The 22,089-nt window shown below is 33.7% G+C and overlaps 1 protein-coding gene across 5 annotated transcripts in view; it reads right to left on the reverse strand.

Annotated features, from left to right (window-relative positions):
• Positions 1-22,089, reverse strand: part of LOC106103631 (poly(rC)-binding protein 3) — a 108,844-nt gene that overhangs the window by 4,877 nt on the left and 81,878 nt on the right. Inside the window, exons 4-15 of one of the 5 annotated variants that reach the window (XM_013283419.1) lie at positions 18,071-18,102; positions 13,341-13,554; positions 11,438-11,494; positions 11,086-11,202; positions 9,874-10,026; positions 9,442-9,549; positions 8,660-8,779; positions 6,859-6,960; positions 4,504-4,597; positions 3,951-4,075; positions 3,317-3,471; positions 48-2,696 (exon numbers count right to left, since the gene is read on the reverse strand). In XM_013283419.1, coding sequence (XP_013138873.1) covers positions 2,396-2,696; positions 3,317-3,471; positions 3,951-4,075; positions 4,504-4,597; positions 6,859-6,960; positions 8,660-8,779; positions 9,442-9,549; positions 9,874-10,026; positions 11,086-11,202; positions 11,438-11,494; positions 13,341-13,424 — 1,416 coding nt within the window. In that variant the 5' untranslated portion in view covers positions 13,425-13,554; positions 18,071-18,102 and the 3' untranslated portion in view covers positions 48-2,395. Of the gene's footprint in view, positions 1-47; positions 2,697-3,316; positions 3,472-3,950; positions 4,076-4,503; positions 4,598-6,858; positions 6,961-8,659; positions 8,780-9,441; positions 9,550-9,873; positions 10,027-11,085; positions 11,203-11,437; positions 11,495-13,340; positions 13,555-13,658; positions 13,789-13,941; positions 14,122-18,070; positions 18,103-22,089 lie in introns of those variants that run through there. The other 4 variants (XM_013283418.1, XM_013283420.1, XM_013283422.1 and 1 more) reach the window with 4 other exon arrangements.

The following is a 22,089-nucleotide window of genomic DNA, read 5'->3' on the forward strand; positions in this document are numbered from 1 at the left end:
TTTACACATACAAAATATTACACGTCGGACATCAATGAAACGCACACTTACTCTTATTATTTTATTAAGTATTTACTTAAAACAATACTTTCACTTAATGATACTAGCGAGTAATACGATACCTGAAAAGATATGATGAAAATGGCTATTATCATAAAATTAACATGATTTTTTTACAAATAAAACATCGGCGGCTAAATAACGCGTCTTCCCGATCGGGACTACATCTAACTTTAAAAACGTTTGAATTGGACCTCGATTTTCAAGTTCACACTAAGTTATAACATATCACTTAGGCAATAGCCTATACTGCGATTTCCCTGAGGGTTGCCGCGTGCTCTGTACAGAACACTGCTTACTGAACCCTTCATGTGATTGTGTGGCAGATTATGACTGGTGATATTTGCTTAACATCGCCACTGCTAAGAATCTAGATGGCTTGCTATTACTAATTAATAATACCTTAACATACGAAGATATAAATATAAAACATTCCGATCTACATCTATCTTAAACAAACCTTTAAGAGAAATGGTCAAACTTCAAAACTAGTCCAGTGCAGCGCAACGCGCAAAATGAAATCTAACCACACGATCTTACAAACGTATTCCATCACTCGAATAAAATGATAACATACATTTCAAAGTAATTTTCGTCTTTTTTTTGTAATACTAACATAAACCTACCCATACAAATGCTTCTATATCTCCCATTTTAAAAATACACAGAGCTAACTCTCAGTTGTGGCATCAAACCATACTTTCTTATTTTGTCGGTTTTTCTAAAACCAATCATCAACGATTAGGCAAAATTGTACATTTTTATTTATTTGTAACGTAAGATTTTTGTAAACGATAGCATTTATTGGTATATTCCTTTATTTCTTAAAGAAAATACGACGGCGGGCATTTGTAATGACACTTAACTATTAAGTATGAGATGAACATTATCTGAGGGATTATCACGAAAATTCGTGTAAACGTTTTCGTAACGTTATCGACAAATTTTTGTACATGTTACGACACATTCTCGCAAACATTCGTGATAGACTGAGCAAATAATACTTATTAATAAAATTATAATAAAATAATTGCATTTGTAAATAAAATTATTACGCTTTGCGTATTGCATAAATGTTAAGATAATTGATTTTCTTGTCAAAATTCAAGTATAGTTTGATGCCTGCGTTAAACACCCTGTTTTTTCAATAGTCTTATTATATTATCGCAAAGCTATCTGCCTTCGTTTCTAGCCATTAAGCTTCTATGTATTTACTACTATTGTCACGATCCCTAGATAGTATAAGATTCCCTGAAATTAAAACGAAATATAACTCAGAATCAAACAGAAAACATTGTATCAAAAGATCTTCATTAATCAATGAAACTTACAATTTCAAAAATGTATATATACATATTAATATTGGTGCTTTATTACAGAAAAGGGAAGAATTGTGTGAAATTAACAAATGATTTTAAAATAGTGATAAAACGATTACTATCTATGTAAAACTGTGTTTGAATATAAGAGATTGAGAACATTTAACTAGTGCATTTTAATATTTCTGTAACAAATTCGAAGTAACTTTACCTATATTTTAAAAGTAGACTTTTGAATTTTTCCTTTTGCTATACAAACACACAATAATTCCTTACGATTGGACTAATTGCAACAAGTTTAATATTTCATGTGAGATTTCATTAATTACAATTTCATTTAACTGTTTTTAATATAAAGAAAATTCAACTAGTCGACCGAACGCACATTATTGAAGTCACAATGGAAACAAACTGTAAGCACAAAAAAAAATTAGAAGCATTTTCTACTCATTGACATAAGTATATAGTTTTGATTTTGCACTTTCGTTCTTACCAAAACAATTTAACTAGTCTTTTATAAAAAAATCTTTTGATTTAATTATCATAATACATAATTCACATTGTATGTGCTATGTACAAAAATATGAAATAGATTTAGTTCCAATTTTAGCACATAACAGACGCGGCTCGCCGAGATCACATACTGCACTATGATTTACAGAGTTCCATATAATTTATTTTTCTTTATAATTCGTCAAAAACAATGTGTATAAAAATGATAAAAACGTATATATTTTACTGTGAACTATATCGAACTGTATGCGTCACGACATACGACCTAAAGTGACAAATATTGTAATATTGTAGTACGTAATAAATATTGTTCGTAAGATGCAATACAAACTATACAAACGGTCCTTACAAACAAAAAAGATTCATAGTGATTTTACGTTGGTCACAAATAACTGATTTTAACTTAAATAATATTTCTTACAAAACTAAATGTACCAAGTAAAAGCGAGGACACGCCGTGCGGCGGTCGCCGTTCTTTGGATGACGTCAGTCGAGAGCGGGAGTTAGTAGGGAGTATATTTATTCCGCTCCTTGGAGGACTTGGAGGGCGAGTCGTCGTCCTGGCGGCGCTGGGTGAAGCTCTTGTGGTTGCGGTGCACGCCGGTGGTCTGCACGGGCTGCGAGCTGCTGCCGCTGAGGAGGTCAGTGAGGCCGCCGAGGGCGGAGAGGGAATTTAGGGCTCCGAGGGCGCCGGTCTTGGTGAGGAGTTGCGCGAGAGGGATGGCGGAGGCCAAGGGGTTGTTCGTAGAAGCCGTCGAGCCCCCCGAAGTGCTACTCTCGAGGTTCGCCTTCTGGAGCTCCACACTGCGGGAGCGGGACTGGATTGTTGTAAAGGGCCAGGCGGCAACGAGGGCCGCGTCGATGCTACTTTTTTATTTCAAGGCAAATGAGTTTCTATTTCGGATGAAATGGTACTATGATAATTTCGCCTTAAACATCAGGAAACAAAACTTTTAAGACGAGGTTTTCCAAATATACTAAACATATGATCGCGTTAAAAGCAAAACTTGAAACTGTTGTGAATGTGTGTATACATCTAATCACTTATGGGAAAAGGACTGTTTGTATAAAATGTAAAATTAAAATAAGCACTACACTAATTCTCGTAGCTAAATTTCACATTAAATCGCGCACGGAAATGTATAATTAAATCATAAAACACAAATAGAAACCCTCGCCTTAATATACAAATTGAAGTTGAACAGTTAATTATTACTACAAAAATTTAGTAAATAATGTTCATAACACTTACAAATCAAACTAAAGGAAACTAAAAGGCAAATCATCATAGGTTAAACATGATACGACGCGGCCCAAAAAGGTAAGACAATTCAAAGGAAGATCACAAGGATGCTATACAAGTTTGGACTTTCGGATGGAAAGCTGGAATGTGCCGTGAGTGAGAGAGACAGAGTTCGACTGACCTCATGTTGATGAGGTACTGCGCGAGCGCCACCGAGTCGGGGTTGCCGGTGATGGTGATGGTGCGGTCCGTGCTGCCGCCCTCGCGCTCCTCGCAGTTTGATATCCGGATCATCGCGCCGGAGATCTGACGGATCTCGGCTATCTTGGTACCGCCCTACAATATACATTTTATAAGCGACAATAGCCTAGGTTTGGGGAACGGACTATCGAGCTTGCAGTCGAATGTTCGAATCCCGCCCCTCTAGCACAAGCCTAGGGCTTAATCGGAATAGTTGAAGGAAATATTTGAAAATTCACTATTTAATAATATTAAATTAAAAATAAAACCGATGTCTCCAACTCCACGGATATCATATTCCTATATAAGCTTCGGAGTTAATTTGTTTTATTATCTCTTCGTTTTCACCACTCATTACTACCTAATTAGTTATTCGTAGAGGCAGTTTGCCTCGTGGCGTTTAACAACCAATATTTCCTAAGTGAAACGCCGCGGATTTCCGCGATTGTGCTATTACAAAGTATACATACAAGTGGACATTGCCCGGGAATAAGCCTGTACGGAAGTTAGAGCGTGATGCACTATGGTTGAAAATCTTTTTTGTTTAAATTGCAATTGAAAAAACACTACCATACCTTGCCAATAATGCAGCCGATGAGTTCGTTAGGCACAGTCATCTCGTGCGACTGCTGGTTAGTTGCGGGCTGGTTGCGGCCCTGGTTGGCCGTGCGCAGCTGGGACCCCGCCAGAGCGGCTAATGCTGGAATATACCACAAATAACATTATTAAAGAATTATAGATAATACCATTTACCTCCCTCATAACAAAATTGTACGATAACCTTAGTAATGCGTTTTTGTTGTCACCAAAAAGATTATTTTACTTATTGTTTAGTAATTTAAAGAAATATTGAATAACATGCTATGAAATAAGACATTAAAAGTTGAAATTTATTACTACTTTACATATTACCATTGTAATTAACATATAATTGTACACTCAGATTAAAACATTTTTTCAGTATTATAGTTAATTAATCATAACAAGTGTTACGAAGATGTTTCTAAAAATGAATTATATTGTTGGCAACAGTATTACAAATGGAAAAACTATTTCAACTTGGAGTAGAATATTTTTATCTTAATGTAGAGAAACAATAGAGATGACAAGAAAAAACATTGTATTTACCTGCCGGATTCAATCCACTAGTGTTAGAAGGTCCCAGACCGCCTAGACCTAGTGCTGCAAGTCCAGCTAACGGTGATTTAGCTAGCCCCCCGATCTATATACAGACACGATGGCATTAGTAAATAATTTACTAATTTTGCCAAAGCACCAGCTGGGTATTGTAAAATCATTGAATAAAAAGAATTACACGAGAAACCCAAATACGAATACCCAGTACGAAAATATAAAAATTAATTCACTGTTCTCTTCTTAAGCAAGTATTTAATTAAACCCTTTTTGGCTCGTACTGATTGGGGTTTACATTATTTTATGAAATTAAAAATTCTAGTTTTATACGTCGTTTTTATTTTCCTTCTTGATTTTACAATACTCCCCGACGCACTAGAACAAATATATCGTATTCTTATAAAATTAATGTAACAGATTGTTCTCTGTAACAATCTGAAAAACATGTTGCCAAAATAAATGCATTCAGAACATTATAAGCTCCAGCTGCTTGTTTTCGTCTTCAATGACATTGCCGGGAAGGGATCGCTGGGTAGGGTAACCTGGGTACAAAGTAGATTATGAAATCACTACATTGCTCTGAGAAAATTCGCAAAAAATCAAAGTATGGTTAATTCAGATTCACATGCAAATCCTGGGGGGTAACTAGGTACACAATTTTTGAATTAAACATACTCGAAGTATTTTCTGTTCTCGATCGTAGAATGGAACAAAATGACATGGAGTTGCGAATTTTCTCAGCACTGCACTAAAACCGTGTTCCGACCACTTTGTGAGTATTGAATGATGCTGCCCAAATCCAATACATCGTTAGGAATCGGCAAAAAATTTACAAACCCGTATTTATATAAACGTCATTTTAATACGGTCCCGACATGCGACTTTAATGTTAATCGAACGATATAATCGTAGGTAAACAAATAAATTATCGGAAGAGGCGAGGTAAAGGCAAAATAAGGAAAGGTGCATTTGTAGGAATATTTGATATAAAAACTTTTTACTTTATAACATAGTTACGGTGAATTTAAAAAACGTAAAAGCTTCGATATCTCGGCGATGCCAGAAAACAAACAGATAAAGCTCGATGTGTTTTTGACTACATGTTTCGACTATAGTACACGGTCGTATGTGCTGAAATTAATAAGGGGAGACTATCTACATATATCATAAATAGGACATCGATTAGGGGTACCACCGGGGAATTAAGTGCATAAATGTCGGGGGTTTACTGTACAGGGGGGCTTATAAGCACAGGGGTATAAACAGCGCAAAGAAAATTAAATTCCAATACATTCCATACTGCTGGGGTATCTAAGTACTAAATGTTTATAAACTGTAACTGCTACGTAAGGGTACGACACCACACATCCAAACCATTTTCAAGGGAGCCGGGGCAGCACCAATCACATAATAACACTCTTTACCAAGCAACCTCATAGAGATATCAATAGTAAATATGTAGGGAATAATCTGATTCATATGACCGTTCGTTAAGTTGGCTTCAAACATGTTGGCTAGAAAATTTACGGTTTTATATTCGGGATTTTATATCTTTGATAATTTTTATTGAATGGACGTTGTTCATGCACCAATAGTTTAAAAAGTCTTTTTGTATATGTAACTTTTTTTTTATCATATGTATATTCAAATTGCAAGTGTTGGAGCCTGCTTAACATCATAACTGGTATTTAACAATAATTTTTGTCAAATAACACTCGGAAACACGTCTAAAGTTTCATTCTTAAGCTACGGAAATTTTATTACTGCGGGAGGTTTGGACTTTGAGAATTTAAAGAAAACATTTGCTTGCACATATCTTACACCAAATTGTAGGATTCTAGACATGATTAACATATTAACGTACTATATGGTAGGCTGAGGAGTAATTTAGAAGTCAAATTGAAACTAAATACTTGATGAGATTATACTTATGGTTAGAGTAAGACCGGAGGGCACATTAGGGCTCTACGTTTGATAGATACTAAAAAACTGAGTAGTTAAAGTTTGAGGATTCATGGGAGTATAAAACTGAGAATCAAAGGGGAAGTCTACAATTGTCACGTGGGTAGATTACTGATTAGTGGAGGGGAGGACATTCTATAAGACAATCATGGATAGAGTAGTACTATGTACTTTCATAGGGGGAGTAAGACCAAGTAGCCAAGATTAGGGTATAAGAGTATCATTGACAATTAACTGACAAGTGGAATGGGTTGGGCGTAGTCATACAGAACCAAGTATCGGAGAAGGTGGGCTGTTTCAGATGGACAGAGTATACCGAGCACTAGAGTGGACAGAGTGGAGAGAGGGGAGTCTCTATGAGGCAGCCTGTGGAGCGGTCGGACTCACAAGGTGGTGTTCGTGTAGCGGCGGTAGCAGGTGGTGGGGCGGCAGCGCGCCCACGAGGGGCGGCTTCACCTCGACCAGGGGGAACATCGGTGCGCACACCGCCTGCACACCGCACCCAGCAATATTATAAGTGCAACCATTACACTGCACTTACGTCTGTCTTTAGACAATAGTATCACAGCACTCGAAACCTACTGTTACGTATAAGAGCGCTGTTAACGTATCCCTATTTCACTCTAATCCCATAAAAACGAAAGAGAAAAAGGCAGTGGAAGAGTGGACCTCATCCAACTTGTACTTTATGTGTTGTAGAGTGTTGCATGTGCTTTTAAAACTTAGTATTAACTTGTTACTTATTAGTAGTAGATTTTAATATTTTTATAATTCAGTGGTTTAAGTGTCTGTAATATACAAGTAATCGATAAATAACATATAACCTATAAATACTAAAACATATTATAAAACATTATATCTGTACGCAACTGCGGCAATTAACGTTTACAATAAATCTTATAATGCATGTTATCGTTGTAATCATCTTCTTTGAATAAAAAAGATATTCGCTTTAAGTTTACTAAAAAGACGTAATTAATAAAATAAAAACACTCATAAACGTTAATTACGTTCATGTTTCAACTTGCGTATTATTTCTTTGCAAATATAATGAGATTGCGAAATGGCCTCTCGACGCAATACTCTTTGATAAATTAAATGATTATTGTTATAATAATACAACGATTATTATTATATTATGTAAATTAGATTTAAAAAAGACAAACCAATTTATTACTTTTAAATAGCGGTGATAAAAATTACTTTAACATAGCGTCATTTTAGACAACAAATAAATGTGCATTGCACAGTAATTTAAAAAAAAATCCTAAATACCAATAAAACTAAATATTCGTAACATACATTTTATTCAAATTATTAAGGTAACAAAACAAAACAAAAAACCATCTTATATCCTAAAATAAAAATCTCTAAGCTCATTTCGTTCAAAATGACTAACTAAAACAAAATCTTGGTACACTTTTATACCTCTGAAAAATGAATTAAATGCACTTGATACAATTATATTTAAATGCCACTCAGAGGTCTTGAAAATTCAACGAAGGGACAACTTAATTATGGCGTAAATACACAGAACTCAAATATGCGACGAAAATAGTTACATTTCCAATGAGATCTCTAACAGATATGACTTTATTCTTATTTTTTATTATTAACGGCCGAATACTGATACGTCTTTAAATATGTTACGTTTTAAATAAGGCCACATATAAACGTCAAATTGTGGCGTCCTTCCGACGTTGCGAAGTATTTAGGATTCGTTTCAGTGTTAGGCCATAAGAGAAGTAACTTTAAGCGCCAATAGCCTAGTAGTTTGAAGTACGGACTACCGATCTTGCGGTCGAGGGTTCGAATCCCGCCATTTGATTATAGTAAGCCATATCTAGAGCTTAGTTTGAATGGTTAATAGAAATATTAGTAAACTAGCTTCCGCCAGCGACACCCTCCGCGAGGAATTAAAAAAAAAAGTATGTAGCCTATATGTTCGTCCAGACTATGCTCTAGATCTATGCAAAATTTCATTCAGATCCGTTCAGCTGTTTAGGCTACAAACTTTAACAAACATCCATCCATCTAAACTTTCGCATTTGTAATATTAGTATGAAGTATGTTTAACAAAAATCTACCAATATTAAAAACCAATATTTTTTTCTTAGTCATATTTATTGTATTTGTGTGTATGTGTATGTCGTGTGTGTGCCTGTGTGCGGCGAGTGCGTGTACTCACGTCCTGCGCGGGCACGGCGTAGTTGCCCTGTATGGTGTAGGCCTGCCCGCCCGCCAGGATCACGGGGCCCGCCACGTTCGGCTTCGGCCGGTACGGGATAGTTGCACCTTTCGGCGGACTCTGGAATACCATGAAAAAGACATTTTAACAAATAATCATACAAATATTATAGATATAATGCGAAAGTTTAGATGGATGGATGTTCGTTAGAGTGTATACCCTAAACGACTCAACGGATTTCGATCAAAATTTGCCATAGATGTAGAGGATAGCCCAGGAGAACACATAGACTACTCAGTTTTGTATTAATTCCACGCGGACGGCGTCGCGGGCGCAAGCTAGTTTATTTATGAATAACTAAAAAACTTTTATTACTAGTCTTTGTCTGTAACCTCGTCTGTGCGGATTTAAAAAAAAATTGAAGTTACTTTTGTATTATTTCGGATTGTTTTACGTCTGTATCAAATTTCATAGTGATCTGTTAACTATTTTGTAGATATATAGTATAAGCCGTCCATCCAGCCTTTCGCTTTTGTAATATTTGTACGATAATGTTCTTTAAAAAAATCGCAGTAAGGAATAAAAAGATATATGAATTTCACATGCCCTGACCTTTGATTACAAAACTATTACTATCCCTGTTTTTTCTGTAAGACGATATACAGGATAGCAACATTATCAAACCAGGTCTAAGATAGTAAGAAACCATGGTCAGATTATAGAAAGATTTTTTTTAACTAGATTGGACTTATACATATAAATGTACTAAAATAGACACATACCTCTAGCATAACACAGCAGATGTGATAAATGCACTGTGTGATCGCATCGCAAGTTCCACTGATAGTCACAGCTCGCTCTGTCGAGTTCGGCAACATTTCACTCGCTACCTGTTGACAAAGGTAATATTGAAATTAAAAAAAAATAAGATATCCAAATTATTCCCGCACCAATTACAAAGCGCAAAATTAAAGTAAAGCAGCCTATAATATGCCCGACCCTGTCAGCTACCCTCCAGTAAAAGTTCCGTCAACATCGGACCAGGCTTTTCGGAGATACACGGAATAGTGTCCGAAATCTCCGATACGGACAGACAAAGGTCTTTTCCAATTACGTTTTCAGTAAGTCAAATCATCGTCGCAAAATCTGATTTTTTTTCGAGATTACAGACACTCAATTTTTATCAACTTTAAAGATATCGATGTAGTAAGTACCTGTATATTAGCTCCTGTGACGTCACGTATCTCTTTGATCTTGGAGCCTCCCTTGCCGATGAGCGAGCCGCACTGCGAGGCGGGCACGATGAGCCGCAGCGTGATGGGCGCGCGCGAGCCGCCGCCGCCGCCCTCGTTGAACTGCGAGCACCACTGCCGACACCACAACACTCACACCTTGCTCTCACCACTATAACTATCTTAATACGTATCTTGCCACTGTATAACGTCCATCGAACCTTTTTCGTAGCACGGGAGAGGTTATGCCAAAGAGGTCCAACTGGCCAGTGGCACGATACGGCGCCTTTTACACGAAAAAGTGAAACAAATGAATGAAGATTGTGAGAAAAAATACTGTTAATAAATAAATAAACATGGTTTTATTTATTACTAGAGGTTGAATGTGCGCGTGAAATTGAAAGATACTAAAAAAATATGGCCTATATTACTCACAGATAGAACACTACCTTAACGTTGAAAGAATTTTGAAAATCTGCTACTTTTTACGTGAATACGTAGACGAAGTCCAGAGCAAATAGTAGTTTGAAGTAATCTTGGATATTATTAGCCTTATTGAAGAAACAATTCAATAATTTAGTTGCTACGTTTCATTTATCAAATTTATGTAAACCGTTCATGGAGATTTTCATTTAAATATGTAAAATATTTAATACATATATGCATTACATTACAATATTGTAGACTAGAAGTAGCGCAGAATGTGTACTATGCAGCTATTTATGCCGGATTGATTTAAAACAGTAAGTCCACACATTGATTACGAAAGCGGAAAAGAAATTGCTCGCGATTACGTTCGCGCCAAATTTGAAATTTAAATTACATGCAAAGCTATTTCCTTCGCAGTTCAGGGATTTTATCTGAAGAAATAGATTGCTGGTACCTAGTGTTTGCGGTGCCTTATTACTTTGTGAAAATGACACATTTATCAAATACGTTAAAAATATTTTAACTTAAAACATTTTAAACTTAACTAGTTTTTACCCTCGACTTCGTTAGCGCGGAATAAAAAAAAATCTTAGTAGCCTTAGTGTCTACTAAGATTTTTTTTTACGTATACTAAGATCAGGAAGAGTCAGTACTGTACATACTATATAATTTTTTTTCTCGAGTTAATTGAAAATTAACTAGATATATTTTTATGCAATTGAGATGTAAGGGGCATGTTTTGTGCTTTTTTTTTAAATTACTAACCTCTTCAAACTTTTTGCAGATAAGTGTGAAGGCTTTGAATATAGCACTTGTGTTGCCTGTGACTGTAACAATTCGCTCCGGGCATGATCCATCAGATATGTTTATTTTAGCTCCAGACTGAAAAATAACAAAAAATACACTGAATTAATATACAGGTGAGTTTTCTTTTGTAATAATTTAATGACTGGCTAGTTACAAACAGTTTTGGTCAATTAAGTTTTTAAAGAGACTCAAAACCGAAGGATTGCATTGCAATATTATCAAATATAAATGTTTTCATTGATTTATTTACATTTTTATTGTAAAAAGAATATTATATTATGGAGTATGGAGCACCATATAAAATATATACCTCTTCTCTAAATCTCTTCACAATTTCTCCCTTTTTGCCTATAATACTGCCAACTTCCTGCGGAAAAGAAAACAAATTGATTAGTATTTACAAGTATCTTAGAAACATCAAGTACTGTTGTTTAAAATAACTCAGGCGCAAAAACAGCACCATTGGCAAGTATTGTGCAACAAGTGGCAGTATAATTAATGCAGTCGCGTTTAGATTTATTGTACAAAAGATTTCCTGTCTGCTGGCCAATAATAGACTGAGCATCGAGCAATTCTTTGCTGCAATAATAGATGCAGCGGGGATGCATAGAGACAGTTTTAGAGTAGCTGCATTCAGTTTGTTGCTGGCAACACTGCACATTGACTCCCACAGTATGCAAGCAATGTACATGCAGCTAACACCAAGTACAATAGTTTTAGTGTTAATATTTAATTGTTTGGATATTTAGATATGCAACATAAACATGCAAGATATGAACAAAGTCTTATGAGTTGATGGAATTAATTTGAACACCTTATCTAAATTTAAAATGCATTTATAACTTTTTTATGCTTAAAGTAATTATTGTAATCATTTAAAAATGAACACAGTGATAAGGTTCTGTGAAACAAAGCAGTGATTTCTTTTATTAGTGTGTTTATCAACCTGTATAATAAAAAAACACATCTCTGATCTCATTTTACTTTGGATGGATTTATATAAAAGACATATAAATTTAATGGAACAGCTGGATGAAAAACAATAAGTAATGTTAGCGAACAAAAGCCCTTACTGTGAATAACATGGATTATTTCAATTAGAAAAAGAGACAAATGGACAAGTTTGATGAACAAGCAGAGTGCTGATATTTGGCATCATGCCAAATATATTTTGTATTGGATTACAGCCAATTAAAAGTAGGTACCTTGATACATAGGTACATGTTAGCATCAATATGTCTCACATCGGTGCAAACTAAATATGTGGCTGTTCTAAATCAGTTACCTATGTTTAAAATTGTACATTGTACACTAATAATAAATATTTAAGAGTTATACATTATTTTGTTGAAGTTAACGCTTCATATTGTCTTGTAAAGCCTAGTCACTAAGCACACATGAGTAATAAGTAAACAAGATCTTGTGTTAGCAGACATACAAGTGTTTCTTAACAAGATTAAAATGCTGTGTTATATTAAAATAGGGTATTTTTTTATTGTTTAACTCGTTCATGGAACAGAGTAATTAAGTTAAGTTCAGGTAACATAAATGTTGGTACCAGCTATTCAGGTCCAAGTAACAATTTCATTAAGATAAATAAACCACATATTGATTTTACAAAGGTAATTACAAAAAAGTGCAACATAAATTTTTTTAGCAGTCATTATGTGTAATTTCAATTATATAATTTTAATTAATATAATTGTATTAAAACATAAATTCAGTAGTGTATTACAGTTAGCAAGATTGTAATTACATTTTAATGCTTGTGAAACATAATTTAAGAACAATAAACATCTCCGATAAAAGGAAAATTGAACAAATCCCCATATTATTGATATGTATGAACATGAATTTCAAGTTCAGTGTAAAGAATTAACTTTTATTTAATTCCGAGCATTATTAAATGTAGGGGTATCTCAAGTGACATGCTTTCCTATATGGAATTGATAATAATAATTTAGCTATCAAACTATTGGATAGCGGTAATTGAACATTACAGACACAAGCATATTAATAAAAAAAATCTTGAATAATCTACAAGGGTATAAATTAAATTGAAAGCAATAGTGTGATAACTACATTGTTGGAAATTAGAAGAAGGTAAAGTGTACACTTTCACAGATAAACAAGTATAAGTAACAAGTACAAAGTACAAGTTTTAAAAGTGCCAATGTTTTTATTTAAAAAAAATGTAAGTGCCCTTATCTTACCTTCCCCTGCATAATCAGTCTGATAGTGAGGGTGATTTTGGAGTCTTCCTCGTGGAGAGGCGTGGGGGCTTTCTCCAGTTCCATGCTGGAGGAGGAGTCCGTTGTATCGCGCGGAATTTTTGCGGCGTACGGGGCTACGTGTGGGCGGGGAACACTCCACTCAATCTAATGGCTGGGACTCGGGGCTCTTGGCACGCACTGCAGGCAGGGTAAGCTGGAAACAGGCGCATATCTCAAAGGAAAATTCAAAGGTTTCGAGCGTTCTATAGGTGGTGAGGGATCATGGGACTTCCTGACTTATTAAGCGAGACTAATTACCGATTATTTATTTACAGATGCTATTGGTGGTAAGCGCAACGGAATGAGGGCGGCAAATGAGGATCTAGATACTAAATTAATCTAACTGGTCCCAGGTCCGACCGGATTGTGCGGCTGTAATGCGAGTCGGCCGCTCCGGCTTGTGGACCGTTACTTGAACTCGACTACTAGCTCGCGACTCGCGACATAACCTCAGCGTCGCGCCTCATGGCTAGCCGACCGGGTTATCGATCTCGCAAATCCCAAACAAATTCCATTGCCGCACTCACAGCTTCTTTCTTACCTCGTTTTGTAATCCCTCGTGCAACAATAACATAACAAATCTTAATACTAGTATTATCACCAAGATGTGTATAAAAATTACACTTATCACAATTTTCTTAATCACATAAAATTACAAAACTAATAAAATCCGACGTAGATGACGCGTCGGTGTGAAGCTTGCGATTGTCATAGAAGACTTTTGCAACCAGCGCCACTAGTGGCAAGAAATTAAACCGTTTTGACAGCCAGCCGGCGTACTAACCATAGACAATTCAGTCGATTTATTAAGTCGATTTGGTTTTTAATACAGTCTGTTTTTCTGTAACGTTAAATTACAAACATTAAATTAAACATTGTATTATTGTGTACGCAAAGATTTTAATAATTCAGTTCTTTTAGGTAATCATGGTTGAAAGAAATTAATTAATTCGCTTGGTACAATATATTACGTTTAAATTTTCTTTTATTATAAAACGACATTTAACTGACGCACTCGAGGTGGTTAATTGATCATTAAACGACATTTACTGTAAGAAATTTACAATAGATGAGACTATTTAAGAAAACTGGGCAGCAGCACAACAAGCAAATGATTGATATAATTTACATTTAAAGGAAACATGCCACAACGCTTTACTTTTCATAAAGATAGGTAACAACTATCAATTTTGTCAGCGTATTATATGAAGCCGAGACTCAATCAATATTTTATTACTATGTAACTGACATTACTTCCATGGGCAAGACTTTGTAGTCTGTTTAATGTGAAAAAATACTTCATAAAAATATAAATAAGTAGGTAGGTACAGGCTAATTAAAAGTTAAATAGTGTATAGCTATATTGTAAGGTAAGAGGGTCTATTTATTTCTCTTTCGTCTGGAGAGCTTCCGAGTCTGGGACGTGACTATACATAAATGAACCAGTACAAGTATTATCTTTTTTTTAACTTCATGCAATGTTTTGATATAATATAAGAAATTGAGATAAACGCAGACTAGTAATATTTTGTACTAGCTTTTGGTCCCGACTTCACCCATGTGAAATTAATAAGGTTTTTACCTTAAAGTAAAGCGTCACTGATAACGTAGTTTTTTAATGGTGAGAGATTATTTAAATCAGACCAGTAGTTTTTGTGTTGTTCCAATACATTCAAAATACAAATCTCTTTATAACACTAGTATAGATATTTATTCTATAGTCACCGCATAAACGCTTGTTCCTCTTATTTATCGTTATAACCGACCTCCTTTGATCCTTTTTCTTTTTTAACGTTCTCCGCTCTTTCTTTGTCTTTTGGGAAGTTTTGGTTCGAAATTCAAACTTAGAGTGAAGCGTTGACACATGCATTTGATGCTTCGTAAGGGGAGTTTGTCACCAATATTCAAAGTAAACGGACCACAAGAGATAATTGACTAAGTGAAATGTTAAGTGATCAAAGTGCCAAGTATCGAAAGGATGTGAAAACAGCTACGCGTATCGCAGGACCACGTTTCCGTCCAAAACGCAACTATCTCAGGTAAGTCCCGGAAGTATCCGTTCCGAGGATCTATTCCTCATCATATAGTTTAGGCCCGTTGTTCGATCCCAACACAATTCTATTTCCAAGACGTGGCGATTTTAATCATCCGTTCCTAGTTACTTCCTAGCGAATTTCATCACTGTTACGCTACATCTTTTTTGGTTCCGAAACCAGGGAATCTCGTTGTTCCCATCTCTTTCCTTTTCTTAATTTCATCAAATCATAGTGATATAATTTCCCGTTCATTTATTGCGTAATTTACCAATACCGCCATCTTTGACGTCTTTGTTCAGATTCCGAAAGATATTAACTACAATTGTTTTCACATATTTTCATCGTATACTGGCAATAAATAGATGATAAATAAATTAAATATAGAAATAAAAAAAATTAGGTAGAAAATAATAATGAGACACAAGAACTGAGGTAGAAATATAAAATGTAAAAGACTTTCACAAATAAATTTTCAGCAAGGCAAGTTGTAAATATTATTTAAAATTGCAACGTGTTTTCAGCACGAAGGAGTCCACGCTAATGGACTGCTTCATTCCCTGTTTGTTTGCCGCGGGATCACAGACCGAGTGTACTTAGCTACGTCGTTGCGCTAAATACAAATAAAATTTCCACTTAGAAATACATTACATTTCTTATTCAGTTGACATTATACTAGGTAATGAAATAAGGATCATTTTACTTCCTCAAATATTTACATTCACGATCTCAGTAACAGAACCTCTATGGTATGTTATTCAGGACTACGGTTATAAAATTATTCAATTGTTTGCTGATTGTAATCCATTTTTATCTTAGTTTATTCAAGACTGTATTACTTGTAAATCTACTCTTTGTTTTACACTTAATTATAAATCTTAGGTGACTTCTCCACTAAATTGTAACCAGAAGAATCTATTTTTAATATCGTTACTCGTAATACATTTAACTATAAATCATTCTTAGGCGACTTCTCCACTAAATTATAACCAGAAAAATCTACATTTTTAATATGGTTACTCGTAGATTGATAATTATTCTTCTTGATTTCTCGAAGTAATTAAAAATAATAATCCTCGATAAGAACTGAAGCACAGATCAAACCGAGTCTTCAGATATCAATTAAGATTCAAATTTCGTTTGTTATCTTTGTTATTTTTCTTCAGAGGATCATGTTATAATTCTACCCTTAATAATTTAACTGTTAATCCAAGTTAATATCACAAATAAAACATTGTGCTACTGGTTATTTAATAAAACGTTTAAACTGAAAAACTATTTTAGTTACGTCTATATTAAGCTTAACGTGATTTATATTTGTATCTCATAAATATTTTTTTATTTACTCCGGATAAATTGAGTGCTGGTTCATTGAGCTTACAATTTCCACGCTTCGTTACACTCACCCGATCACGGAGGCAAATTCAAAACAAGCTCCTTTGCAAATCAAAGCAAATAATAAAATCATTTAAATATTACTAAATAAACTCTCGTAACAGTAGTATCAAGTATCTTTACTGTTAATTGACCTCAAATTAAAATGTACCAGCGGTCTAAAACAATATTGGTCTGCTTAAAGCATAGTTTGAATTAAGTTTTCTCGTATTTTTATCTTTCTATTGTGCACTGATGTACTATTATGTTCGACCTTAGATATGTTACGTATACTTAACTTGTCACAAACAATAATTAAGTTGACATTAAAAGTGTTTTGAATATTAAAAAGAGACAAGATATAAAAGCTTTCTGGGTTAAAAATTAACGTATACATTTTTATTTATTTAATGTATTATGAGTTTAAAGAAACCTTTATACAATATGAAGGACTTCGTAATGGATTATCCCTTATGTCATCCTACACGATTAATATTCTTTTGTGTCATATTTTCACCACCCTTTTACTAATATTTCTTGTAACATTTTAAATAGCTTAAAATATACTAGGTTATAAAATTGGTATCATTTTTTTCTTCTCAAATTCATTAGCAGTAATATTTGGTATTTTGAAAAATAACTACCTCTGCGTTTATGTAGCAAAGAGCGCTACGCTAGCACGCATTGAGGCGTAGTATGCTACAGAGGTCTACTGCACATTGGAGCGTAGTACACTCCGTAGCACCGAATATTAAACTGTAGACCAAAATTTATTTTAATGATGGATAAAAGTACCGAGTAAATTTGTTTATTTTTTGTTAATTTTAACAATAAGGATGTTTACCTAATATGACTATAGACGCAAGATTGTATATATAGACTGTGGGCTTGTGTATAACATTTTTATATGGATAATTTAATAAAAACTGTTTAAAGTATATAAAGAGGATATCAACAAAATAATGCATCAAAAATATTTAATATAACTAAATCGTTATATTTTAAAAAGGAAACAAATTACTATTTATTGGTTATTCTGCTGGTTGCGACTGATTCGTTAAAAATGTAGGTAAAATACGGCAGTAGCCTTGACATGTTAACAAATTGCCAAGGTTAAGACACTCGCGGAACAGTGCTAAGTAAACTCAACATTCTAGAACTTTTCTTTTAACACTTGACAGGGAAAATTGAATTTAATGTTATAAAGTAGCGTGGTAAAACACATTTTACTTTCAGCGGAACATTTATTTGATGTTGACTTACTTTTTTATTTTGTGGCCTCAGGTATCGTACAACTGAAAAAAAAAGAAAAAATATTGTTTAATCAATACGAAATACCGCCTGATATGTATCTAATTTATTAGAGAATTATTGATACTACAATAGAACCTCAATAACTCAAACCTCGGTAACTTAAAAACCTCTATAACTCCATAAAATATGTCCCTTCCTATCAGAGCCCAAAACCACTATAACAAAGACTCTTGATAACTTAAAATGTTCTGTGTTTTCCTTGGACTTTAACTTATCGAGATTCTACTGTACTTAATTTTTTAAACCATTTACTAAACGCTAAAATAAAAGTAAAAAAAAACACACATTTTTTATTACTAATAATAACTTACGTCTGTTAATTCGTCAAAATTAACTGATTGTTTAAGCTTTGTGTCTTTTATGAAATGTAAAGTGATCTCATTCCAAGAAGACTCAATAGGCTTAATTCACAGCGGTTCCTTAAACTAATTAAACTTAATAATCCTCTAATATAAAATCTCCAGTTTTTAAATTAAGTCACCAGATTTCATTGTTTTACCCCCACCTTAGCTTCTTTCATGCAAATTTTCTGAGAATAATAACTGGGGTGGAAATTGCTTAAAGAAAACGATAGTCAGGCTTTTCTTTATCTCTTAAGATTCAGTGGGATTATCTATTTTTTTTAGATCTAGTTCCTTTTGTAATTTAAAGGTTCTAGGATTTAATTAACAAAAAATTATATCTTAAACTCCTTAAGTTATAGGACTCAACTAGCTGTTCGCGTGCGACTTCATCCGCATGAAATTATGAAAATTTTATTTTATTGTTTACATTTGTCAAAATTACATGACATGATGACAACCTTGCTTCCTTGATATTGGCAGCAACTTGTGGTCTAAAGCGTGACGCAAGTGTAAGGCTTTTTATTAAAAAAATATTATTCAAAAATATGCTGTAATTGCTGACATCTTATGTAACAAAGAAGTGTGTGTTTATGCCTTATTATAATAGTATAGATGACGCATCTATGAAATTTATGTTTATGCTAAAAGATTTTAATTTTATTATATTAAACAAAACTAAAAATTTTATTTTAGTTGGTAGACGTATCTACTATGAGATAATTCTAGCTCCATTCCCATAACAGTGTAGAGTTGGGAATAAACTTCGTACCGGCAAAAGTTTTTTCCAGTGATAGTTATATAACTTTAACTCCATAAGGATTAAAAACAAAACCAACCTTCACACTTGAGTGAGGTTATCTCCCGCATTATATTTACTGTAGCGACATTCTTTTACACTTTATACCGACCTTTTTTATCCTTATTTTTAAAACAATGCCCTACGGATTATGATGTATCAGAATGTATTTGAGACATTTAAGTAGAGCTTTTAGGCCATGTTCCACCACTGTCTGATAGGGGCTCAGATAGCTTAAAATGACGTCACTGACATATACGGGAATAAAATCCGTTAGTCCATCACATATTTTACATGTTGGATTGTTATCTGACTATTTACAATTTGGTGGGATAGGCCCTTAATCTAAAATAGCGCACATACATAAAACTTTCAGTTCCATAATTGAAAAGATAATTCGGAAATAATAAATAATTCATCTATCAAATTACGTACATTTTAATACTCTATGTACTTATGAAGTTAATAGTTACTATATATGTTAACATTATTGTCATAACTTCATCTTAAATATATGAAATACCCCGAGGTTCTGTGTTATCTTGAGGAATTCATGTGAGCATTTCAACATAGACATATCGCATTCCGAGATCCAATTCAATACGGGTGCTATCGGAGTATTCAGTTCATTAAATGCTATACTAAAATACACATCGAATTCTTAAACGTATACTCTACAAATAGCTACGATATTATTCAGTAATGGTAAACGTTTTCGGTAAAATTTTAAATAACCTTTGTATTAAAAATTCCGATTATTTTTTACTTGACTTGTCTTGTAATACACAACAAAACAAATAAACATAATGTTTAAAAAGGATATGATAAAAAATGGAACTATACCTTTAATGACCAATAACTGGTAGACGAAACCTGGTGCACCGACACGCTTACGGGAAAATGAGAGGGTGATTATAGTGCTATGTTCGAATTCTGACTAAATTCAACTTTGAACAATATTATTAAAAGAATATTAAAACTGAATATAATATAGTTTAAGAATGCAACTATGACAGCGACCTTGACACACTATTCTACAAATGGCCGAGAAGTCGCTGCCAAGTTTAGTAGCGGATGGATATTAAGATTTCTTACTAAAGTGTCGCTTCAACAACTGTACCAACGTACACATATACATAATATTCTATTAAATTATTAAATCTATACATAAAATAAAATTGGAGTCTCTGTTTGTAATATCAAAAGAAGAATCCCAGATTTCGGGAAGATGATGTGTTTGCGTTGCCGATAATGAAAATCGCATTTAATTTTTTTGTCTGTCTGTCCGTCCGCAAGCTCCGTTCCGGTTAATATCAGAAACAGCTAGGGCGATTTTGACCGAACTTTCACTGAAGGGTAGCTGACATAGATCATTGTAGGTATTATAGGCTACGTAACATTGTTCTGAGTAACATTGTTGATAAAATAAGTAAGTAATTTATTTATCAAATAAGTAAAATTTAACTCAATTAGAATATGAGCCACTATTAATAATTCACTGTTAATGTACAGCGCCTGTGATCCCGAGAGGGAATCAAAAATTAAATAGAAAGCAGTCCATTAGCGCTTAATCCTTTTTCAAACACCTTTTGCATGTATTTTACAAACATTTACTAAACATGATACGTAGCACTTTGTTGTATATATTTTACTCCTTATTTCTCGCGACTTTGTCCACGTGAAATTATAAATTGCAGCTTTTTCATTAAGAAATATTAGTCATAGGCTACATTTTTCACCATTGAAAAAGAATTCTTATGATCGACCTAGTTGTCTTTGAGTTTGAAATAATTATACAAAAATGTTTTTATATTTTCACAGGTAATGACTAGGATTTCATAAATAAATAAAATGGTAAGTGCTTATCTTCCTATCTAAGTAGGGTTTTAGATTAATGTAGGTAACTACTGGTCAGATTTCTCAATCGTTTGGATTTTAACGCAGAAGTTTCAGTAACTAAACATTATGGCACTATTTTCATTTGTGTTTTACTGGTCGAATAAAGTTAATGTGATGAAAATTAAGGATATCTAGTTATAATAACTTGAGTTCTAGTAAAACTTGAATTCTAGTTCTGAGTAAACAGCGGGAGGAAACTATTGAGATATCTTAAGAAAGGCTCAACAGATGAAATATCGGCGGTTGAAACTAATTTAACTTTATAATCCTTTAACATAGAATTTCCAACTAAAATATGCCCTAGTTTGTCTTGTCTATTCATTTTTTATATTCATAGACGTGGCTGATTATATAGAAAAATAATTTTATAAATTGGTCATTATTATTTACTTACTGTTGCTGGCGATTTCGTCCACGTGGAATTAACAAAATAAAAAAAACATAGCCTATGTTACTCACTGATAGCGTGGTTTTTTAATGATGAAAGAATTTTTGAAATAGACCCAGTAGTTTTTGAGTTATTTCAATATATTCAGATATATAAATCTTTTGTCTTAATAGTATCATAGTGTAGATTATACTTATACATACATAGTAATGTTTTAAAGATAAACAATACACGGGTACATAAAACATTATCGTGTTTTAAAACAAAGTGTCACCAAATCGAAGTATATTTTTCGTTCCCATTGATAGTATCTATCAATCTAATAAATGGTTCACTGCACTCGTAAAGTTAGATTGTGCTATTTATTTTCCACTCCTTTATTCATGAAAACTGTCGGAAATACTTTTTTTTAAACAGAACCATTTAAAAATGTATTTTAAATTTTGTTTGCGCTTAAATAAATTTATACAATATCGTAACGAATGTTTGATTCAAATAAGGTTGCTTTTTTTTGCATTTTGCGTGTTTATGATTGATAATT

Source organism: Papilio polytes, unplaced genomic scaffold (genome assembly GCF_000836215.1).
Source record: "Papilio polytes unplaced genomic scaffold, Ppol_1.0 DF823731.1, whole genome shotgun sequence".
NCBI lineage: Eukaryota > Metazoa > Arthropoda > Insecta > Lepidoptera > Papilionidae > Papilio > Papilio polytes.